At 46.1% G+C, this 19201-nt stretch overlaps 1 protein-coding gene across 2 annotated transcripts in view; it reads left to right on the forward strand.

Moving 5' to 3' along the window:
* The window catches only part of nkain2 (sodium/potassium transporting ATPase interacting 2), a 99028-nt gene that overhangs the window by 29262 nt on the left and 50565 nt on the right, over positions 1-19201 (forward strand). For both annotated transcript variants that reach the window (XM_081717446.1, XM_081717447.1), the window contains 2 exons: positions 7286-7423; positions 9465-9545. In XM_081717446.1, the coding sequence (XP_081573572.1) occupies positions 7286-7423; positions 9465-9545 (219 nt within the window). The remainder of the gene's footprint in view (positions 1-7285; positions 7424-9464; positions 9546-19201) is intronic.

Consider the following 19201-nt stretch of genomic DNA (forward strand, 5'->3'; position numbering starts at 1 on the left):
CGCCGTTCCGTCGACACGGGAGATTTTACCAAGGCACTGGGTGGCAGCTGCCGCGGATTGTTTTTGCTTAATTACAAATCCGTCTTTTTTATTTGTTTATATATATTTTATTATTATTTTGGTAGAGGAACACTTGTTGAAAGATGGACTGTTTGATCCCTTTCCAGTGGAGAGGATACTCTGCCAGTCAGTGGCATGGAGATTGAAGTATTCCCTAAGCCCTGAGTGATGCGTATTTATTAGTGAAACGACTGTGGCACTCATCACAGTGGGCTCTCTCGGCGTGTCGACGGGCTCCATCCCTCTCAGTCAAGTGCCATTGGCGTTTAGCGCGGCTCCTATCCCCAGACTAGGCCTCATCATCATTTTGGCCCCCCAGGCAAGCGCACTTTTTTTTTTTTTCTTCCTCATTGAAATGCAAACGAGTATTAAAATGAATTATCTTCATTAAGGCAATGGCATGTCTTGATGAGTTTTATTCAGACTGTGCCCTCCTTCTCGCAGTGCCGGCAGCAATATCGAAATTCGGGTTCCTGCAGAAGCTCGGCAGGGCAGAAAGACGAGTCTGCAGGCCTCGGGGCTTCACTTTGGGATATGTTAATGAGATGTGGCTCACACTCTGGCTTTAGAGTTAACTGCGTTCTTTTCTGTTTAGCTCAGGTGTGTGTGTCCGGGGTGTGTGTGTGTGTGTGTGTGTGTGTTTGTGAGAGAGAGGAGAGATAAGAAATCTAGAGCTCTGTTTAGTGTCCTGATTACATGTACGTATTGAATGGAACATATAAGCCAGGCAAGGACCAATTTTTGAGAAAGAAAGGGGGAGAGAGAGAGAGAACATCCCTATTCCCTTCTAAAAAATAATTTCCTGCTGTGTATTTTAGTCTTCTATCCCTGTTCATTTCCATCCTGTGATCCAAGACGGGGCTGTATGGTCTGTATTTACATCGCCAGAGGCTTTTCGCAGCCCAGAGCTGTGGTGTTACTGAAGACATATGGTGGGTTACAGGTCAAAGAGCAGGCCACGGAGCCCTGCAGGTCACAAAGAGACTTTTTCACACTTAGCTGTAAGTTCTGTCAACAGCTCCAGGGCATCTTCGCACCGAAGCTAGACCACGTGCTTAAGCACACCATCGCCTCTGTCTGATCACTCCAGGGCGACAGTGATGGGAAACCATCAGCGCAGCATTTGACAAACAGAGCGTCGGGGCTTTGAACGTCCGACACGTGTCATGTGGAAGGCGCGCAAAGCTGTCAGATGTGGGGGAGCGTAGCGGTTGCGACGTAGCCGTAAAACCGCAGCAACCGCTCTGGACACGGAAACAACCTCGTGCGTTTGGCGTAGCACCTCTCTGGCCACGTGCAGATGCTGACGTGTTTTCTATTGGTCGCTCTGTATTTACCAACCGGTTGGGAACGGTTTTTCCTATGCCACCATCTCCTCGGGTCCTAGCTTTCCGACAGAGACATCGGAAAACGTCACTTCTTTTTAAAAGGTGTCTTGAAAGAGCCCATGAATGATGTCGACACTTGCTCATTATTTGCTCAATGTGTTCAACGAGTTTTGAACGGTTTCTGATTAGACATAAAAGATTACTGTCTGAACATGTTTAGGGTTCTCCAGGAGATATGCTCCAGGAGATATGCTTTTAGAGACGAGATTTAAAAATAAAAAAGAAATAGTGTATGGCAGACATCGTGACGGCACTTGTGATCTGTGGCCTGTCATCTGTGTCCTAAAGGCAACTAGAAGTAATTAATTTTAATAAAACGAAACACAGTAGATGACAATGTTATTGTGTACTGATATTACAAAAGGTATTTTTGCCTGCAGTGATGCAAAAATGAGTAGTGTTTTGTGAGGTAAGCGGTTTGATATTTTTAGAAACTGCTCCATTTCTCTCGGCCCTTACCTTACACTACAGAAGTGGCATGGATCTCAGAACCACTTACAGCAGACTCCTTGTGCAAATTGGAAGTGTTTATTTGGTCAAGCTGAATTTCGAAGTGACAAACAAAGCTTGTTACCATGGCGTGTGCTTCCTCAAAAAAAAAAACAACAACAAAAAAATCTTCATCTTCACTTGTAACCCATGTTAATAACAGGTCTTGCAGGGTGAATAACACTCCTCTGAATGTCCCTAAAATACAAAGCTCATCGGAAGACTGACTGATGCTTAAGAAAATTCCGCTCAGCCTGCGTCCTATTTGGCTGCTAGCGGTACTGGCGTTAGCTTCGCTTCTCCTTGCCTTCTGTTGAGCTGGAGCGGAGCGTGTCTTCAGCTAACGAGAAACAAAGGAGCTGTATTATCATGTGCATATCTCAGAAGCCCTCGGCAGTGAGCGGCGAAGGATCCCGGCGGGTCCAAACCGCCTGCACCTTTCAGCTCTTTCATCGTCATGGCTAGATGTCTTTCATCCTCCTCGCAAGATTGTTCCGCTGCGTTCCTTTCGGACAGACACCTATTTTTCGTGCCTGGTATCCCTCCCTCACTTTTCACCTTTTTAACAACGCATCAGCCATTGTTATATCTGATTATTTTACGCTCTGCGCACCTCTCGGATATAATGTTCTGACACCTGGACCTTTTTTTTTTTTTGGAAACATGGTGATGAAGCATCCAGCAGGGCGCCACGCTTGGGGTCAGGACCAACAGGACAGCGCACCTGTTCGTCAGCGTGCCGTGTAGCTCACCCTGCAACTGCTCAGAGCCGATGAACTGCGGATAATTGGGTCTTTGCGGTGTTCTTTGATTGGGTTTCATTATTCATGAGTGCGGTTGGAGGTGCGAATTGCCTCATTTTCAGGCACCCAGATTGTTTATCCACAAAGCAGAGTGTCTCCGGAAAAAGTCTACATATTCATATTGACGCATACATTTTGCAGGAATGTTGCCTTTTTGGTGCTGTGACAGATAAGAGCAATCGCAAAACCACTCTGTATTCTGCGCTCCACCTCGTTTTTATGCAACTTAAATTGGGTTATACCCTTGTTCTTTTACTCTGAAGCGGAAACAATACAACTCCTAGAAAAACAATTCTTACTGTGGTTAGTGCCTGCCATCAAGACCTTTTGAGAAACAGCACGAGAGAAGCGATGGATTGTCAGAGATGGCTGACTTCTCAGAGGTTGCGCAAGTGTTTGATGGGAAGCGACACTGTCAAAGGACAGCCGGTACAAGCCAGACAAACAAAAGCCTTTGTATGTGGGATGTTTAGTACACTGGCCAGAGATTGTCATAACGCTGCAACCATTAAACAGAAATGAGGGGCGCTTTGGTGTGCACGATTACACCTATAGATTCCCATCTGACCACAATCTCCTTGTCCTGTTTGATGCCCAGGGTAAGACAGGCTGGTGCTGCCTAATGGAATTAACCATGTAGTGCCTGCTTTTCTTCTCTTTTTTTTTCCCCTTTGCTTTTTTGCTTGCTGTTGCACTTTCTGGCCGGCAGAAGCCACACAAAGCTGGATTACTGATGGACAATTGAACAATGGAAACAGCCCCCCCCCCCCCCCCCCCCATTCCCTCTGTTCTTTATCTGGCCCCCCTTTTAGGAGGGTTCGTTCTGCAGCTGACGCTGGTCGCCGTGTGGTGCCTGCAGCACTGCTAGATCGGGCTTGTTGGAATGCAGTGTGGAACATGCGCTCTACTCAGCCTGTCATGGCTGATTGATTGGCTTTTGTCTCACTGATTAGAGGCAGCTCGTGTCTCTACACAGCAAAATAAATACGTGAATAGAGCGTGGGGGAGAAGGAGAGAGAGACCTTCAGCTGTATCAAAGGGAGAATAAGCTGAGGACTGGAGTGTGCACTTCACTGAAATCAACTCTGAGACGATGCGTTGCAGCTCCAGTAATGAGATGCTCAGTTCCCTTTCACCTAAGCAGTAATCAGTGCTGCACAATAAAATGGAAAATATAAGGACTAAACTGGACTGCTGACAAAGGCCCCTGTATTTAATGGTAATTGAATGTTTAATAGTTGGCTTGCACATCTTTCAACTTTCACGCATTATAGAATGTTTCCATAGACCACCATTTGTAGCCACGGTTGTTCTACATTGCCTTCGCAGCAAGGCGTGAGGGTCCAAACACTACTGTTATAGTCAGTCTACCCCAAATTCTCTGTAATTACCATAAACAGATTAAATGCACTTGAATCAGATACCAAGTAATGTTTGAACTTGCTTTTAGTCCACCACATACACCAGAGCCTCAAACAGCCATCACGGAGGAGTCTTAGTGCATTAAAGCTTCTTTTGTCTCAGATTGCCATGCCAATTACAGCTTATCATGTTACTCTGTCCAAACATACTGAGAGACTTCAAAGCCAGTTTCAAAGTTTTATTTTAGCATTTCTTTTTATTACCACATTCTTTATGCAGTACATATTTTGAATGAGCTTCAATATGTATAGTATTGTTGAAGTGCAATTCCTGTGGCTACAATGCCCACCACTTTAAAGCAGAATTTGTAATGTGGCCTTTGGGTCAATACACCTATGTTTTGGTTCCAGATTTTTGGGTGTTTTGTTTTTTGTTTTTTGTTTTTTGTGGGGGTGGGGGGTTGGGCTTCCTGTCTAAGCAGTTGCTATTATTTCAGTCAAGGCTGACACCTCTGTTGTGCCCATTAATAGACTTGGCACTCATATTTATGCATCTAATTACTCATGTATACATAATTGCCTGATGAATCTGTCACTTTGCCCGCAGCTACCCTACAGAGTTGTTACATCAGTGTTGATAAGCAGAGCCTCAGGGGCCACATTAGTGAGGGGTTGGGTGTGGGTGCGGGGTGGAGGCGGGGCACAGCGCCTCGTCTACAACCGAACCCCACGACCATACTCAGAGACTCAGAAAAGTCTTAAAAGCCTTTTGACTTGCACTGTACTGCGGTGCTGCATAGTTTGCATGTATCGCCTTCCTTGGATTTTCTTTTTAGAGGTGGGATAATTCTCGGGGGGGCAGCCATGCTTTCATACCAATAAATATATGTGCATTGTTCTGGATACAAATGTCTTCCAAATGCTGAAAGTGTAAACGTAACATGTTCATAGATCTGATCGAATTATCTTTTTTAAAAGCACAATACAGTGCGTCAGTGTGCTAGCTTTTCACACAGTTAACACACAGAACCTGCATACCAACTTTAAATCAGTATACAGTGCGAAGAATCAACGCAGGAGCCAAGAATAATCTGAAACCATCAGCTGGTGACAGCGAGTAAACAAAGCTCACATTTCTTACCATGTTCTTTCTTCTTTATTGTTATTCCTCCTGTATTGTTATTGTCTAGACATCTTCAACGCTGAGTGAAATCCCCTTGTAATGATGTCAATCTGACATGTTGTGGGACATCATAAAGTAGGTCTGGGTGGTGCCATTTTGAAACCACAGTTCCAAAAATGAAACACGAAGGCAGAAGGTGATAATGTCTTAAACGTATCAAAGGGCCATTACACCAGACGTCCCTAGCAACATGAATGGACATTGCTTTTGTAAAAAAAACATCATCATAATATTACAACCTCCTTCCTTATTTATTGACTTATTTATTGGTGTTCTGGTTATGTTCTTGTTGCTTTTAATGAGTCTTGCTTCTTCTTCAGCTGCGGTTCTGCTTTTCTTCACCAGGATTCTCAAATGCCGTGAAAATGGTGATGTGAGCTAATGAACATGTTTTATTTCCTCTCCTTTTGTGCTCATCTACAAAAGCGCCTGCGAGGAGATGGTCTCATGCGCGTCACACTAGGTGGGAAAGTCTTTTGCTAATAAAGGCATTATAATACTATAATACTAATTCTTCGCATTGAAGTGTCTCGGTCTTCCCGAACTCCCAGGGTTCTCTTTTTCACTCAGAGCATATATATATTTTTGTACTGGAAGCTGTTCAGGAAACAGATGGTGAAACATCAGTCATCCTTTAAGCCTTCTGTTTTACGAAATGATTAGCGAAGGTGTGTGGGAAGGTGCCCAGACGTGCCCAGGGGAAGAGCAGGAAACTGGCGCATGTGCAGAGCCGTCCGGTGCGGCCTGCGGTTGCGACCAGCGGCACAAGCTGGCACCGTTGGCCTTTTCGCACCTTCCTCTGCGTCCTCGAGGGCCGCAAGGCTGGGGCCGAACTATGCGGCGTGGCGGGCAGGACGAGCGCCCCCCACCATGTGAACTCTAATGCAGCGGACCAAGAAATGTCTTAATTAGATGCATTCTGCTTAATCGCTTTGCATGTGCCGGCGGTGCTCCATGTCGGCAGAGCAGGGTTTATTATGATGGAGGATGTAGAGCGCGCGTGTGTGTGTGTGTGTGTGTGTGTGTGTGTGTGTGTGTGTGTGTGTGTGTGTGTGTGTGTGTGTGTGCGCGCGCATGCACAGCTCACTTACCAGATGTGTTCTAGCAGGGGCTCGAGGGAACCATTCAGACAGCAGAAGAGGCATCCCTTTGGGGAGGTCACCAGCTGGTCAGCACCAGGCTCCAAACAGGAGGCACTGATTAATACAAGCTAAAGCACTGGCTGCCGATGACGAATTTCTGGCATGAAGCAGTTCTCACCAAACTGGAGCTTATCCGCAGACCTGTTTTCTCTCGCAATGACGCTCAAGCTACGGCACTCCTGCTCCTAGGGTGCACTCACATACACAGGGGCCGATGATATTCCGCGACGATATTCGTGTACGGACTCATTATAGACGGGGAGTGCTCTTTAGGGCTGTCAATCATCCATGGCAAAGGGGAGGTGGGATTAAATGTCTCGGCCTTGTCACCAGTCCAGCCCTTCTGCATTGCTATTTCATTTTCAGAAAGGGCTTGGAGATCTTAGGTCTTCCACTGGAGCACTACAGCAGGCATGCCAGCGCTGGGGGAGTCTCATTAGCATTAGCCTGCTCGAGGACGGCAGTTTTGCGGCTCCGTCGGGAACAGGACCTGATCCCATCCCCCCGCCGGTGTCGCGCGCAGTCAGCGTCAGTGATTGCGCCGCATTGCAGGATTTGATCCCTCCCGCTACACTCGTGCAGGGGTGGGGCAGAGGTGGAGATCCCAATTCCTCTGGCCCGATCAGGCCACCATCGGAGCTGCTTGAGGAGGTTTGGGCTCTGCCTTCCACAGCACAATGGAGAATTCATGGGGCCAAGTTCTCTAATGTGTCGTAAAACAGTGTGGCTGCAGCTACGTGTCCATTAAAGGGGGAGGGCCTGATTATGATTTTATGCTCTAGACGTTGCCACAATTCTATTTTTAACTCCACTGTTTGGTGAATTAACGTGTCTTTAATCTCCTCTGCTTCCATTACAGATTAGCATCTTGGAGCGGCAAATATTTGATTTCCTTGGTTACCAGTGGGCACCAATTCTCACCAACTTTGTCCACATCATCACAGTGATCCTGGGCCTCTTTGGGACAGTGCAGTTCAGACCAAGATACGTGACTGGGGTGAGTTGGCAGATACTTTTTTGATATTTTTGCACCACATCAAGCTCTCTCCAATGAGCCCACCCCGGTTTATTTTGCGTTTTCATTGTGGTTGTACCACTGTTAGCAGCGAATCAAATCTTTTACACCCTCCTCAAAAAGCCTCGGATACAATTATAAATTTAGGCTTCCTCTGCATCAGTGTGTCCTGGGAATTGATGCGTTGGCTGTGTCCAATGGCATGTCAGTAAGGACAAACAACATTCATTCTCCACTGGGTGAGGAGCAGGGTCCCAGTACACATGAAAGGAAGCTCCCTGATATGATGGCCTTTCATTCAAATTAGGTATTACAGTCGTTTAAATTTCAGCCACCCAGAGGGAGAAGGAGAGAGAAACAGAGGGAGGCCCAGCTCCTGTGTGGAGGGCCAGAACCCAGTCATTTCTTTCTTTGCACAAACTCAGCTAACATCAGCTAATTACTAGGTTTAGAGAGAGAGTGTGTGTGTGTGTGTGGGGGTTGGGGGGATCACCAACCTTTCCTGGAGTCTGGCCCTCCACAATCACAGTTGGGCACCCTTGTCCCACTCAGAAGCTCTGGCGTGTGAACATGGCCAGACACCGCACTGGACTGAGGGCCTAACCGAAGCCAGTGCCTTGGCCTGGCTCCCCTCCCTCTCAGGGACCCATGGGAAGCTCGTTATCATGCAGCCATGTGCTGGCGCTACAGTACATCAGTTTCAGTCTGGTCAGAAGCGAAGCGTGGCGCTCTGGCCTGTGAGCCAACCCCAGGCACTGAGGAGCCCCCATATATTGGAGGCCCAGTGTGATCTATAAATGAAGAGGCACTGGCTTGCTCCCGAGACTGCCGCTACCTTCTGGAACATTCTGTCTAAGGCCCTCAGTAAACAGCCAGCTTCGCCACTTCTAATACAATGCCAAAGATGAGTATAGTCTTGGGTTTTTTCTGCCATTCACAATAACTTTCCAACTCCCAACTTTGCACACCAAAAACCTTAGCAATAATGCTTATTAAGGAGCCTATATTATTAGTTTTTTATTGTCACTGCGGTAAATGTAGTTAAATACCTTTACCATAACTTGATAGCTGCATTAGCTGGATAAATTCAGTAGCTAGCCTGGCAGCGTGCTGTGAATGAGAACAAAACTCTGAAGCACAGTGAAAGTATTCATACCCACTAAACGGCACTATCCGGCTACCTTTTCAGTCAGGCCAAGCTGTGCTGAAAAGGGCACTTTGAGCTCATGCCCACCTATGGAGCAATGTCTGTCCTTCTCTCCATTCTGAACAAGCAGGGCCAACACGGAAAGGTTCTTGCCGTGCGCAAGTCATTTCACCTTCTGGTCAAAGTCCCTATGGGTAACACAAATAGGGTTTTTTGGGGGTGTTTTTTTGTCTGCTTACTTGTTTGTTACATTTCAGGCACATCATCTAGGTGAGATTATGTCGAAAGATCATCCCCTGCGTAACACATCTCAGGAAGATGCGCTTTACATTTTAATCTGGAAAAAAAATTGTTCTGGGTTTAGAATAACAAACAGTGCTGTGTCCACTAATCTTTTAATGGATTTATTCATGACTTTCATCATTTTGGTTTTGCTTCTCAAGGACACAAGCAGTGTGCATTGGGGGGGGGGGGTTGTTTTGTTTTTTTTGTTTTTTTGGGTTGGTTTGTTTTGTTTTGTCTTTTTGTGGTATCCATGCTCTGCTGTTGCTTGTGCATGGATATTTGACTCATTGTTTTTGATTCATATGCCGCTGTTTTGACAAGCTTCAGCGTATGCAGCAGAGAGAAAGCTGCCCCCTCACACACTCCCACACAGTCTCTCGGCTTCGCCAGGAGAAGGCAGCCGTCTCCCAACAGATCTCAGATCTGCGAAAGAGGGACTTAAGGCGCACATATCGGGGAATTAATTACAGAGAAAGCATCCCACTTCACGCTTTTGCAAACCAATTAATCACATGTACGTAGAAGTAGGTTTAGTTGGCTCCTTCCCATTTTGGATGCAATTTTAATCAGGTTTGTGTCTCTCTTCCCCAGTATGCTGTCTGGCTGGTGCTCTGGGTCACCTGGAACATCTTCATCATCTGCTTCTACCTGGAAGTGGGTGACCTTTCCAAGGTAATGGAGGATTTTTTATCCCCCCCCCCCTCTCGGTTTTTTAATTCAGGTCAGGAGGAATGGAGTCTGTGCCAGAGGTAGATATATATTATCTAGAGCCAACAGGATGATTTTAGCAAGCAGGTTATTTGCAGGTGTCCGTCTTTGTAGCAGCAGCAACCCCATCACCACCACCACCACCACCACCACCACCCCTTTGCAAATAGATTGTGTATCGTCAACTGTGTTTGAAGAGTCTGAAGCAGCGTTGGGGAAGCTGTTCTTTGCCTTCATGTCAGCACACAAAGTCTTTGCTAAGGATGGAAATGTGTTGTTTCTCACTGCAAACGGTGCTGAGGACTTCATCACTGGTAAACTGTTACCTTTGCTGAGCTACTGTAATAATTTCATATAGACTGAAATATGTACAAATATTAACATCTTCATTAGTCTCTATTTCCCTCTGTTTTATTTCAAAGGATAAATCATTCCATAATCCATCCTATGCTCACATGTGTAGAAAGAATAAGTAAAGATGTAATTAAAATGACAAAAATGTCATGTATTGTACCCAATTACATGGCAAAGCAGCAATGTAAGTTGATTATCAAATCCATCAGGCATTCCCTGTGTATCGCATTTTCATTGGAGAAGTGACAGTTCCCCTTGAGCAAATGAGCCATATTCAGGTCATATTTTGGTTTCTGTCTAATGCTCACTCCTGTGTTTTGCTCATCAGTGCAAATGACCTTCCTCAAACAGAGCCCTGCAGACCTCTGAGCCTCCAAGTTCGTTCTCACAAGTTCATTATTACAAGCCAGATATTAAGGCTGCCATTGTCATGGTTACCAAGGTCATCGTTACCGCTGACATTGTTACAGCCATCATGTGGAGCTTGTATATGATCTTGGATGGCAGTTTGGTATACTGAGTGCCCCAAATGCTCAGAAAAGCAAGGTGGATTTTTCTCTCAGTCTTCAGGGGTTTTTGTTTGTGGTGCGGTAGATAAAAACTGAGTGGAGGTGAATAATGGTCAAGAGTGAATGATAATGCAGGCCAGGTGTTGTGGGGTTTATGCAGCACCACTGGACTGGACCCTTAATGATGAAAAATGGGACCATTGCAACAGCACAGGGTTGGGTTTTTTGGTTGTTTTTTTTTTGAGCGCCCATGTGTGATCTCTTAGTTACACCGCTCTGCACTGGGGATTGATTACTTCATCATTAAATCACCCCGTTGGTTGCCAGGTCTTTCTGTTCTCCTTGTTGATCTGTCACCACTGTACAATCTTATCAACCATCTCAGACAACAGATGGAACCTTCACTTTATAACGACCTCTGCTCCTTTTCAGTGCTGCAGTGGCAGAATGTCTGACTTACGGATTGCCTTTTCAAGACCGCCAATCTGTCTTGGGAGATAGCCTCAAAAAGCCTTCAGGTGTGGGGATCCATTCTAGCGCTGGTATTGCAAGGTGACATTCGGGCTCACTCTGCAGGGAAGCGGGAGGCCAACAGCACCAGAAGGCCAGACTTTCGTTTCAGGTTAGATTGGATCCGTTATCAGACTTTCTCTAGGACTGCAGACACGCAAAACATAATGACCCGGGAGAAATCCTCCACACCTTCCCTCAGCAGAATCAGTCGGCTCACAGGGTGCTTCCTGCCCCTTTTAAGGCAGAAAAGAATTTTAAAGCGCTCCAGTCTTCCTGTCCGCTGATAGCCCTTCCTACGAGCAGCATTCTGAAACATACGTTCCCAAGCAACACACTCCTCAAAAAGCCATGGCGAGCAGATCCCCACCTCGCCCGCTCGAGGGATAGTCACAGGCAGCAGACCCTATGACGCTCCTTCTCTGGAGAGCCGCAGACGTGTCAGCGCTCACAGGAGAGAAAAACGACACCCCTCCCGAAACAAACCCTCGCCGGTGCCCCCCACAGTCCACCTGGTCGCCAAGCAGAAGGCGGCAGCAGAAGCCAAAACACCCACGATGATATTGCCGTGTGAATCCAGCACCCAGTTTCAGTGCCACTTCTTTGCTTTAATTAGTCATCGAAGTAATAGCATATTAGTTACTATGATTTATTTCCTTGTGTTGAGGGTGGTTCATGATTTATTAATGTAGGTGTAATCTGTTTAACCAGGAAAGAATCCGTCGAGACCGGCAGAGGCAAGCACAATTAGATTTATATCGCACAAATAAACAAATGAAGATAAATAAATGACAACTCCCACTCTCTCTTTTTTCATTAGGTGATGCTGGCTTGCGTACAGGTCAAGACACGCTCTGACTCGTTCGTGACGGCACCATATCACCTTGTTGTGCCACCGGCAGATGGCAGAAAGAGTGACAGAATTGATTGACACAAATACAATTTCACTCCCCGGGAAAAAATCCAATCCTTGTTGTTTGCCTTCCACGGTGTTTGCCATCCTGGGTCAATCTAATTTGCACTTGTAGAGAAAAGTAATATCTGCTCCCCCCCCCCCCCCCCCCCCCCACAACAGGAGCGATGGCAGCACCCCCTGCTTTGCGCCATACACAAATGCCCCGCCTTGGAATGGATCGTCTTCTGTGCGCCTTTTGTGTTTGCATACGGGAATGGCTGTTGCCAGGTGTGGGCTGGAGGGGGGCATGAGAGCCATCACTGGAGGCTCGGTCCCGGAGCTGAAATGTCAGAGGGGCGTGTCTGAAGGAGGGATCGCCTGGGGAGGCAGGAGGGAGTTAATAACGCAGCAGCCTCCTCCAGAACGGAAGCAAACACGGACATCTAGGGGTTGGTGGTGGTGGTGGTGGGGGGGGGGTAGCGGAGCCAGTTCACTGCTCGCAGCCAGACCGCCCTGCGTTGGGGCGGCGCAGCACAGACAAAAACATGACATTGCGGTGATGACGCATGTTGCGATTGCCACGCGCCTTGCAAAGAAGACCAAGGAACAGTCAATGTGACGTTGTTAAAAGCTGAATTGTCTTTACCAAAATTATTCACATTTGCTGGACTGCGCGAATGTCGTCACAGGAACGAATTTTGTCACATTGCAGAATGTTCTCTGGATACTCTGGATACTGGTAAAAAAAATTCATGCATTGTTAGAGGGCTCATTGGAAAATTCATGGCCTGTGCAGTATCAGGGACCTAAAGGCTGACATTAGTATGTATTAAACGCTAGATGTGATGAACAACGCAATGGCTCTACTTTCAAGAATATAGAGTCAGCCTCAGAACAAATGCCATGGACAAGTTCGGGTAAGGTCGGATTTTGGACAGACCTGCGTAGAGTCAAGTATTTTCATGCTTCTCTCTGGTCTAGATTGCGTTCTGTATAGTAAGCATGCGTCATCTATAGAGCCCCACTAATCAAGCACTATCCCTGCCTGACTACACTCGCTCAAAAAGTATAGACCTGACAATCTGCTCTGCTGAGATTTAAATAATCTTGGTAACAATAACCTTCTGACTCCACAAAACTCTTCCTTTTCCATTAAGATAAAGTAAATGTCACTGAAATGCGATGTTAAATTATGCTGGCATTCACACTGATACAGCTCTGTGCTTGTATACTAATAAACCTCAGTCCCATTGGTTTCGATGGACAATTAATTCGATGGACAATTCATATAAAAGGACACTTCATTTGCACCTTTTTGCGTGGCTTTTGTGTTTGGGCAATTGCACAAGATCCCCTGCTTGAGTGCAAACAGGTTGATGGATTTGATGTTGTTGAGTTGATTCACTCTGCAGCACCTGCACGTGCTGTTAACATAATCACCACAAACGCACGCTGGCCCATTATTCCCACCTTTTGAAAGACGTTCGACTAATGGGACCACGCTTCCTAATTTCCGTATCTTTTTAAACGGATGTGGAAAGAGCAGTAGCACTGCGCTATGGAGGAACCGAGTAGCACACTGACCAGCATTACTGGTGTTGCCACACACTGATGCAACCGCCGCAAGTTAGACACAAACTGATATTCTTAAAGCTCAGTAGAGCGTTTTTGCCAATGTGACTGCCTCGCTGTAGGTAAAAGCCATGCTAGCTTAATTTTTCTTTCTTTCTTATATAAATAGCACAGATTTCCTCTAGTACTAAGCAGATGGAGCAGGAAAATGTTGCCGAGCTTTTCCGAGTGAGCGGGAATGCTTGCCGAAGGGAGCAGGCACACCTGCATAAGCACGCTCGCGGTGCCGCCCGTCGCCTGCTCTCCGCTTCGCTGGAAACATCTGCGATACTTTCAAACTTCAGGACTGAAGGCCCGCCATCCCCACCCATGCAGCAGATCCACCCATGCCGAGTTAACCCTTGCCGCGCTGGCTCGTCGGGCTGCTTTTCGGCGCTGCGGATTTTCCAAGGCAGACTGTGCCGTTGCACCTCCCAGACTTTGCGTCACATTTGCGGTCGTGACGCCGAAACTGCAGCGGCCCTTCCGCGGAATGGAGCTCGGCAGATAAGATTTATTCATCAGCTCCTCAGGCATCCATCCTTAAAACTTTTTAAAAGTTTGTTTTGTCTCATGACTTGCCATTTGTTATATTGATAGTTCTGTGTTGCTGCAGAAGGTGATATTGTTGAAGCTGGCGACTCAATCTATAAAACGGACTTGCTCCAGGTTTATCTTTGCCCTTTACCGTGAAGGCAGCTTTAAATGCATCACACCTGGGCTCTGTCAGCAAACTCAGGGTCTCCTCATATACAGTAAAATGGAGGAATCCTGATAAACTGTCAAGGGGCTAAAAGTGATAAGGTGATTTATAGTCAATTTCACTGGGAAGAGTAGAAAAAAAGGGCTGAGGCTGTCAGCTCCAGGCCCCTTTGAACAAATGAGTTAGAGTCCATGTGCTGGCTCAATAAGGCCATCATTTCCCATCAGCACCCATCACCACCACAGCCCCAATGAGAGTGGAGAGGGGCCTGGAGATTGTAGTTTTGCATAAGATGACTCTGGGGGAGCATCATGTGTATTTGCCCACCTAGTTTATGCTGTACCTTTTGTACCTGTTAATCAGGCAGAGAATTTAGGTTTTGGCCCTTTGTTCAGAATCGGTATTTCACTCGTTTTCCTCAGCACATACCTTGAAAGGGCTTCACAGTGCTTGTGTGCATTGTTGAGTAACCATTACAGCCGAAACCTTGGCTAACTCTTTGAATAAACAAAATGGTTCTCTGCTTCATAACAGAGCATCTTGTCTGCAAAATTCGGCTCATTTTCGCGTCTCCGTGCGCTTCATGAATGAGAGGGTTAAAATATGAGCAAGTTAAAATATTTAAAACTGTTAAAGTTCTGTTCGAGCAGCGGGGGGACCCTCCCTAAGACGCTGTGGCTTTTATATCCACTGGTTGAGTCCCTGTCCCCTGTTCCTGTTCCTCTGACCTTTAGCATTTAGCTTTACTTTCTGTAATGCTAATGAAAATAGGCTATATGGTATCAGAATGATACTGTACAGATGTCTAAGAGCACAGACCAGGGCATATGGTTTCTCATTAATAGGAGTGTTATTTAAAAAAAAGAAACTAGGCACTGGAGTGATTCACCATGGTGTAATTAGTATCTATTTCAGGCTCACCACTACGAGTCTTATAGCCTTTTAGGGGGAAATCTATATATCTGATTTCCTATTATTTAAATTGATCTGACCCTTTGTTAAATAAGTCCCCAAAACTACCTGATGCCTGCTTTTATTGAGCTATTCCTGGCCTCTCAGGACCTGTTGCTGATAGCAAATGAAAGAGCTAACATACATTTCATCATGGTCCATATACCCTGATGTGGTCAATACATAAAATAGTTCCTCCTGTAATGCAAACGGAGCCTTCCGTCTCTGTCCCCTCCTGAGCTCTGACTGTGTTACCGCATAATGCAGCAGCATTGTTACATACACTGCGGGATTCTGGAAGGGATTGTGAAGGCTGTGGGCACAGCCATTCAGACACGGAACATTTTTGTTTGTTGAATGGTTCTTATGGGGCTTTTTCCTAGCGTGATGAACCACGGCAGCCTGGGATCTCCACATCAAAACGTTACACTTTCAGCGTTTAAAGAACTCAGAGACTGGGTTAGGTTTTTACAAAATCCTTTATTGCAGGTTCAACCGTTCCTCGGCAATTCTCTATCAAAGAGTTCTACTTGACAATGGAAGCATAACTGGCGGAATCTCATAAACTGTTTCTCTCCGGTGCGTGTGCGCAGCAGCTCCCACAGGCAGCTGCTATAGGGGCCTGTGACGGAACGTGCCACAGTTGGCTGTGGGTTAAACTGCAGGATGTGGAGAGCTCCATAGGCAGTCCATCTCTGACGAATGTGGAGCTGTGTAAAGGGTCATCATTAGAGATGACAACGAAAGTTCGTATTCCAAAGCACCATTAAGATTAGAGTGACACTAACACGCTACCCAGACACTCAGTGAGCTTGTAGGAGTCGTACCTCTGTCTCGGCGCTGGAGGGAGGACGACGGCGTTTTCCCACACTGCCACTTAATTTTGCTCACACCACACGTGAATACCAGAGCACCTCAGCACACGGAGCGCACCCGACGTTCTGTTAATCTCAATTAACTTTATTAATCATGACACATCTGAGGCTGTGGAAGCTCACGTTCTTTGCCAAACAATAGGGAGTTTGTCGTTTTGGCAGGGATCTTGAAGGAGGCTACGTTCATCACAGATTCCCTCTCAACAGCCCGGGAGCTACTGCTATCAATCATGCCACATCAGGGAGTCTCAATGCTCGTCCCACAGCTTGGTTGGTGAGGGAAACGTGTCATCCTCAGTGTCACTCTGTGAAGAAAAAAAACAAACAAGCAAACGGAGTGACACCCCACACATGCGCACTCTCAAAAACCAACACATCCGCGGGCGTATTATCTAGAGAGTTTATCGCCATTATTTAATCATTCAAAACCTGGAATCAGACATCACATCAGCTGCCTTTCGGTGGGTTTTCAAATAGGCTGACTCGAAGTGCACAGTGTCAGCTATGACATGCAATGCAGGAACTCGGTGCCCCTGCAAGTAAAAATGTGAAATGAGGGTAAACCGGTGAAGCACGGTAATTCTAGCCTCGCATACATAGTGGCTGCCCGCTTCAGCGAAGAGCTGTGATCTCCCAGGCTGAAGCGAAATCCACCACCGAGCCAACTCATCATAAGCATGAAGGCGGTGATTTGCCCACGGCTCTGTGACCGACGCTGTTCAACCGGCCGGTCATCTGGAGAGGACCCTGTCATTTCCAACACGGCTTCCGGGGCCGAGAGCGTCAGCAGTGAGGATGAGGGGCTGCTCAGTGCTGCGCTCTCCTCTCTTGCATTGAGGAGCACGGAGGGTCCCAAGCAAAGACGACGGTCTTGGTGGAGGAGAAGTGCGTTGACGAGAGGCAGCCGGCTGTGGCTTTGGAGATTGGCATCTGCAGGAATCGCGGGCACTTGTTCTTTATCCCTCTGCATAACGAAACCTACTACACAGAACTGCTGCTGGAATCCGTGACCCACACATTTAGAGGTCACAGCTGAGGGCTCAGAAACCGTTGCAAGAACACCGAGATGCAATTTAAAACCAGCGCCATGCTTAAGGGCAAGATATGACAGTGAAAAATAGAGGGAAACGTGTGATTCACCTCAGGTTGACTGCATTCAGATGTTTAATCTTAGAACAGAGTAGGCACTGATTAAACCTCCCTGTAGTACCACAAATTCACAGAAGACGTTATCTAAATCTGAATCATCAGAAGGCATTGCTGATTAGACACTGTTACTCATTAAAAGTGTGGTATTCTGAAGTGTTCTTTTTCTATACCACCATACTGCTGTTTATCTTTGTGTATTTTTATATTTGTGACCATATAGGTAAGGACATTATTAGGAACACCTGTATACCTGCTCGCTCATTTATCCAATGAGCCAATCGTGTGACACCAGCACAATGCAAAAAATCATGTGGTGGTGGGTCGAGAGCTTCAGTTAATATTCATATCAAACATCAAAAAGGGGATAAAAATGTGACCTGAGTGACTTTGACCTTGACATGGTCACTGGTGCCAGATGGGCTGGTCTGAGTATGTAATAAAGCACTGATCTCCTGGGATTTTTGCACACAACTCTCTGAAATTTACACAGAGTCATGCGAAACCCCATAAAACGTCCAGTGGGCAGCAGTTCTGCAGGCAGAAATACCTCGTTGATGAGAGAGGTCAGAGGAGAATAGTCAGATTGATTTGAGCTGACAGGAAGGCTAAGGTAACTCAAATTACCACTCTTTACAACCATGGCGAGCAGAAAAAAACCTCTCAGTTGTGCAACCTGTCAAAGCGAATGGGCTACAACAGCAGAAGACCTCATCGGGGTCCACTCATGTCAGCCCAGAACAGTAAAGGGAGGTCACGCAGGCTTGCTGGAGCTGGAAGGCTGAAGATTGAAAGCCCATTGATGCATCTCAATTATTGCTTCAACTTGCAGATTGTGGGATTTGCCATAAACAGCATTAATCCATTGACCCAACCTCTCCTGTGTCAACAGCTGAGGTCCTCCTAAATCTGAGCGTCATTTGAATGCCACATGGCATATCTGAGTTTTGTTGCTCATATGTGTCCCTTGGCTGCAATTCGGGTCACAATTTGCCATCTTAAAATGGCTCCTACCGGCACAAGTCATCTCAAACCAGTCCCATAAACATGACAGTGGACTTCAGTGGCTTCCCCATTCATCAGATCCAAATCTACCAGAGCGTGTTTGGTATGTTGTAGAGCAAGTGGATCACGGCATGAAGGAAGCTGCGAACTCTGCAGCAGTTACATGACATCATCATGTTATACACAGTATTCGTAGTACTGATAACACTGATATGGTTTCCCTAATAAAGGGTCCAGTGAGTGTACATAAGAGCTATCTTTGAATAGGTTTGACACATAATATGTATGACAGGAGGTATCATCATGTATTTTGTCAAATCCGAACATCTGGAGTGTGTGATCTGACAGTAATTCTAGTTTGCTGTTTCCGGTTACTGTTTGTAGCGGATCGGGTTGTAATAGGCCTTTATTTTGTTTGTTGATGCTTCATAAATTGATCTTTTATCTCTGTGTCACCTTCATCCATTACCTGTTATGAAATGATTACAACTTACTGTCGGATTTGCTTTACTGTGCTAGTGTAAATCACCTCATTCTCTTCAAAGCCACATTAACTTCATCTATGGGACTGGCTACTCAGAAGTAGTCCTGGCTCTGCAAATTTAGATACCAGGCAACCCCAGCAGTTTTTTTTTCCTTACTGGATGAACTCTTTGCAGTGTGATGGTGAGTCAGCTCTTCGGTGTCTCACTTTCTCCAGAGGTTACCCGGTCCAGACCCCACTTTACCCCAGAGAAATTAAGTATTTAATTGCGGTTAGGTTGGTCAGAGAGGAGTTGGAAGTCCTGCAATGCACTAACCTGTGCTAAACAACTGCTTTTCTTCTACACAGTCAAACGATCAAAATCAAATTTAAAACTCTCAACCCTTCAATTGCCCTCTGAAGAACTTTTGTATTGCAACAAAATACCTGTTGAGCATTATTTTAGCATAAGTATTCCTAAAGTGACTTTGGGAAATGTCCTTAGCCATTTTTTATGATATCACAAAAACATGATACACCAATGCATAGTATGATGCATGTCTCAGGCTGCAAAAAAGCTTCTGTATATAAATTTTAA

Source organism: Electrophorus electricus, chromosome 7 (genome assembly GCF_041902795.1).
Source record: "Electrophorus electricus isolate QZ-2024a chromosome 7, ASM4190279v1, whole genome shotgun sequence".
Classification (NCBI taxonomy): domain Eukaryota; kingdom Metazoa; phylum Chordata; class Actinopteri; order Gymnotiformes; family Gymnotidae; genus Electrophorus; species Electrophorus electricus.